Source organism: Haliotis rubra, unplaced genomic scaffold, assembly GCF_003918875.1.
Source record: "Haliotis rubra isolate DU_JTF1 unplaced genomic scaffold, ASM391887v1 Scf1834, whole genome shotgun sequence".
NCBI classification, from domain to species: domain Eukaryota; kingdom Metazoa; phylum Mollusca; class Gastropoda; order Lepetellida; family Haliotidae; genus Haliotis; species Haliotis rubra.
Genome location: NW_025765819.1, coordinates 18,463 through 24,391, shown reverse-complemented (window position 1 = coordinate 24,391; position 5,929 = coordinate 18,463). Strand labels below are relative to the sequence as shown.

Below are 5,929 nucleotides of genomic sequence, written 5' to 3'. Positions count from 1 at the left end.
TAAGATTCAGAAGAAGTTCATGACAACTTGTTGTGATGAATATATTGCAGGTTTGTGTAAGTAGTAGTGTGAATGTTGCTATGTAGCTGCTTTTTGTGTCATTTGTGTTCTGGAATTTTCTACAATAGCATAGATTGACCTGGCAGAGCATAGATCAATTTGAAAGGTTTCAAGACAACCATGTGCACCTGTCATGCCACTCTACAATGTATATTGCCGTATTCCCTTGTACCTGAACCAAGTTCATTTGAAAACCTGTTCTTTGTAGATTTGAAATCAAAACGAAACAATTCGAGCCGACTCCCAGTGGAGTGTTATTTTTATTAATGTTTGGCCTTAAAACGATCTTTGATTGTTGACTGAGCATAGTTTCTGAATGGAACTAAATGGCCCAGTTCAAAAGAAATATAAGACACAATCGTTGAGGATAATAATTTATTGGTTATCCTCCGAACCAAGTTCCACTGGGCGTAAAAATCGCGCTTTCGTGCAGGAGCCATTGCACCACATCAACACTCCGCAATGTACTCTTTGTTCTCAGATACAAACGGCTCAGATCCAGGTGAGATTACAAATCACTGAGTCTTTGCTTGAATCATCAATTCTTCTTGTACCATCAGCAGCTGCTCTTATGTGTTTACGTGCCATGGGAATTACAGCTCATTTTGTAATTCTCCTGTTTTATTACGTGCCATATATATATATATATAATTGGCAGTTGAAATATAATATGTACCCGTCACGCAAAAAGAAATTATGATAAAAACAAATCATTTAAAGCCACATGTTATCTTTTATTATGTCTTCTCAGATGGCCTGGGACAACCACTGGTGAGAGGTAAGAGCAGAACTCACTTATAAATTGATCTGTGATATATGAAGTTTTGTTTGTTGTTCGTTGTTTAACGCCGAACACAGCAATATTCCAGCTATATGGCGGCAGTCTGTAAATAATTAAGTCTGGACTAGACAATGTAGTGAACAACAGCATAAAGCTCGTTCTACGCTAATGGGATACGATTCATGTGTAAACCAAGTCAGTGAGCCTCACCACCCGCGCAATGTTGTTTTGAACGCACTTTTGTTACCGTTTTAAATAAGAGTTTGTAAGGGACAAATACTGAAATGCACCAAGTCATTTTTCGAGAGTTTCAAAAAATATTCCTTTTTCTGTTGACAATCCCGTTTGTAATGTAATGTCGTCTATGTTTTCAGGTGCGAAAAAGCAGGACGATACAGGTGAGAGTATAAATCACTGAGTGGGTCTTTCATTTCATCAATAAATCATTCATCTTAGACCATTTGTTTACGGTTTTGATTGCCTGTAGACGGGACAAGCTATATCAAATCTGGTTTTCTTCATTAGAGCTAGCAAGATAACCTTAAACTCAGGCGCTGAAAAATGAACTTCCAGCTCCAAGGGATGGAGTCTCATCAGGCGTAACAGCTGCAGCTAACGCCATGTCCCCATTTCTAGATTCATTAAAATATATATTCTTATAATATATCGTGGCACCTCAAATAGTTTGGAATCGGCATTTGCAGATGAATCTGCTTTTCTGTATGTCACCATTGTATTGTCCTTTTTTGAGTGTAACTTGTCAAACCAAACAAGGTATAATTATGTTACATCGTTTCACCTAAGATTCAGAAGAAGTTCATGACAACTTGTTGTGATGAATATATTGCAGGTTTGTGTAAGTAGTAGTGTGAATGTTGCTATGTAGCTGCTTTTTGTGTCATTTGTGTTCTGGAATTTTCTACAATAGCATAGATTGACCTGGCAGAGCATAGATCAATTTGAAAGGTTTCAAGACAACCATGTGCACCGGTCATGCCACTCTACAATGTATATTGCCGTATTCCCTTGTACTTGAACCAAGTTCATTTGAAAACCTGTTCTTTGTAGATTTGAAATCGAAACGAAACAATTCGAGCCGACTCCCAGTGGAGTGTTATTTTTATTAATGTTTGGCCTTAAAACGATCTTTGATTGTTGACTGAGCATAGTTTCTGAATGGAACTAAATGGCCCAGTTCAAAAGAAATATAAGACACAATCGTTGAGGAAAATAATTTATTGGTTATCCTCCGAACCAAGTTCCACTGGGCGTAAAAATCGCGCTTTCGTGCAGGAGCCATTGCACCACATCAACACTCCGCAATGTACTCTTTGTTCTCAGATACAAACGGCTCAGATCCAGGTGAGATTACAAATCACTGAGTCTTTGCTTGAATCAATTCAATTGTACGATCAGCAGCTGCTTGTGTTTATTTTTCAGTCAGCTCGCTGTTAGAAGTGTTTCACGTGCCATGGGAATTACAGCTCATTTTGTAATTCTCCTGTTTTATTACGTGCCATATATATATATATATATAATTGGCAGTTGAAATATAATATGTACCCGTCACGCAAAAAGAAATTATGATAAAAACAAATCATTTAAAGCCACATGTTATCTTTTATTATGCCACTGGTGAGAGGTAAGAGCAGAACTCACTTATAAATTGATCTTTGATATATGAAGTTTTGTTTGTTGTTCGTTGTTTAACGCCGAACACAGCAATATTCCAGCTATATGGCGGCAGTCTGTAAATAATTAAGTCTGGACTAGACAATGTAGTGAACAACAGCATAAAGCTCGTTCTACGCTAATGGGATACGATTCATGTGTAAACCAAGTCAGTGAGCCTCACCACCCGCACAATGTTGTTTTGAACGCACTTTTGTTACCGTTTTAAAAAAGAGTTTGTAAGGGAGAGAGTTTCAAAAATATTCCTTTTTTGTTGACAATCCCGTTTGTAATGTAATGTCGTCATAGAACGGTAGGTTACGTTCGTCGGAAAAGCAAACCACCTTGGAGAAACATGTAACGAGACCGGAACAATATCTAGAAATTAATTTGTAAAGAAAGAGAAAGAGTAATAAACAGAATGTTACGGAAAATGTGACAAATGTATAAATTTCACTCGTGAACATTGACACCCGCCCTTCCTCAACTCGCCCCCACCCATCCCCTTTCATAAACATTTACACTGATGGCAATGTTCATCTGCAATCACAATTAACTGTATTCATACTATTCTCCCAGTCCTCAAGCAAAGAGACTCATGGATACGTGAGATGATAGAAGCTAAAAAAAACCCACCAAACAAACACTGCTGATGGTTATTTGTGAAAGGCGAAAAGGAAAAAAATACGTTTTTTATTGAGGGTAAAACATGCAAGACATTTGATCTAATTGCGTCCCCTAATCGTGAAGTCTAATGTGATATTTCCTATTCACCACATTCTAATATAAAAATGGCGCAGCCTGGAATGTGTATGGGCTTTCCTCCCGACACGTTAAGTTGACATTCCGCGATATAACAACGCTGAAGTATTGTGTGAAGGAGCATTAACTTAAGCTCATAGTTACTTTCCTTTGTAACATCATTAAATATCACCTGACATGTTATCAGCTGTCCACATAAAGAGTGAACAATATCCAAATTTCAACACAGGGTTACATCAAGGGCCAGTTAAAGACACCCCGCTCCATATGGCCAGCGATGGTGGGAACCTCGATACTGTGAAACAGCTCATGAATGGTGATGAAATAGACATCAACACCCGAGGTTTGTATGGACTGACACCATTGATGTTGGCTGCATTGAAAGGGCACCATGACGTCTTTGAATATCTTCACAAACGAGGAGCTGATATGACACTAACGGACCGTGGTGGTGACCACATTCTTAGCATGGCCAGTGTCGGGGGAAATATGGACATTGTAAAATATGCGGTCACAGAAAAACCTTACCTGATCAACCGAACAAGAAATGACGGAAGAACCTCCTTAATGTGGGCAGCATGGCACGGGAGGGAAACCATATTTGTGTATCTGCTGGATAATGGGGCTGGCTATATGTCTATGGATAATGATGGGGACAACATCCTTCACTATGCCTCTCATGGAGGACACACTGTAATCGTGGAGAAGGTCCTCGCTGATTCAAAGATTGACGTCGACAGTAGTGACAGATATGGAAGGACAGCAGTGATGGAGGCAGTAAAGCAAGGATATGAACAGGTGTTTGACATACTTGTCGGATATGGATGTGACATATCACACATAGATAACGATGGTAACAATGTACTCCATGTGGCGTGTCGTGGAGGACATGTAGCGATGGTGGAGCATGTCCTCTCGCAGACAAATGTTGACATCAACAGTAGGGGGAAGGATGGGGCAACACCTCTGATGTTTGCAGCACGTGGTAGACACAGAGGTGTGTTTGACCTGCTTGTGGCAAAGAGAGCTGATGCATCACTACTGGATGACAAGGGGAACAACATCCTACACGTGGCTTGCATGGGAGGACATGTAGGCATGGTGGAGCATGTCCTCTCACAGGATATGGTGGACATCAACAGTCAAGGACGACGTGGGAGAACGCCACTGTTATGGGCAGCATTGAGGAAACACAGTGCAGTGATTCGGTTACTGCTGGGTCAAGATGCTGATCTATTACAATTGGATGATGACGGAAACAACATCCTGCATGTATCCTGTGAAACAGGAAATGAGGAAATTGTGCGGGTTGTTCTGTCACAGAATAAGCTTGATATCAACGCACGGAATGGTCGTGACGAAACAGCCTCCATGATTGCAAAACGTACACATCAAAATAATTTACATGAACTGCTCCTTCACAATGAGGTCAAGAACTGAGAAATCCTCATTACCAACACTGAAGTGTTTTTTCCAGAGAGTCGAAGTTTAAGGTCGCTGAAAAATGTGGCGGTGGGTAGGTACGTATAAATCGAGCTCCATGTGATAATTTGTCAACCTAAATCTGCGACCGCAGGAGTATCAGACCCACATTAAATGGAACGCTAATGTTGCGTGTTTGTTGCTGAGGAACGAGTACCAAGCACTGTCTACACAATTTACATGTCGCCTCTTAAACGTAATCATCAGCCTCAATATTCCGTGTTATAGTAAATTGTAGGAAATGTGGAACTTGTGTAGAGTAAAGCTTATGTTGGATAGTCTGGTGACCTTTCTGTCTACTCAAGTTATGGCGACTGTAGGGAGCCCGAGAATGTCTTGAGTGTTCTATCAGTGATGAGTGAATAAGATAAGTGCGGATGGAACGGTGCAGAGAAAACAGAAAAGACAACATTGTGAGATGATTAGCTTCTCATGAGGATATGAAGTTCTTTTGTATCTTATTTTTTAGTTTTTTGTCTGTTGTTGTTCTTGTGTGTGTTTTTTTGCTACTTGATGTTTGTGTTTTGCTTTCTTTAAGCTATAGTTTAATGACCCAAAAGGTCAAATGAAGTTGTTTGCTTCTTTCACATTTCATGCTTTTGTGTCAGCTCCATACCCGTGCTCCTGGCTATCACCAAAACTTGGACTTTCCTTCCACACCGTGATATAACTGGGGTACTTATCATGTCGTAAAATAGAATAATAATAAATTTATTAGTTTTTCTATCACCTAGCAGCGTACATAAATACATTTCATACATTTGCGGAAAAGATTTATTAGAATGTCCCTTTTTATAACCCTTTTTATAACCTAAGGGTTTACAAACTAGGGAAGTATTTTTGCCTGTTGCTTCGTAATTTGGTCTGTCAAACGAAGAACGTTTACATGTGAATGCAAATTAAACATGAGTAATACAAACTACACTGCATCAGATGCGTAGAATCACCATGTAGGTTACCTGGGATGATTATGTGCAAGTGTGAATATAAACTGTAATCATATTTTTCACTGAAAATATCAATTTTTCAACTTTTTATCCCCCAAGATAGGACTCGGCATCATATTTCAAGGGATGACTTTTTAGTACTCATTAGTTATAGCTTAACACATGTTGAAAACACTCATTTCTGTACCAATTTTTTAAAGGTTTTGTCACATTTTGACTGGACTAT

At 39.3% G+C, this 5,929-nt stretch overlaps 1 protein-coding gene across 1 annotated transcript; it reads left to right on the top strand.

Moving 5' to 3' along the window:
• The first annotated feature begins 633 nt into the window (after window positions 1-633).
• Window positions 634-5,409, top strand: LOC124273737 (putative ankyrin repeat protein RF_0381). The gene is made up of 2 exons (XM_046709038.1): window positions 634-838; window positions 3,504-5,409. The coding sequence occupies exons 1-2, from the start codon at window positions 757-759 to the stop codon at window positions 4,712-4,714; spliced, it is 1,293 nt and encodes a 430-aa protein (XP_046564994.1). The 5' UTR covers window positions 634-756; the 3' UTR covers window positions 4,715-5,409.
• The last annotated feature ends 520 nt before the right edge of the window (window positions 5,410-5,929 follow it).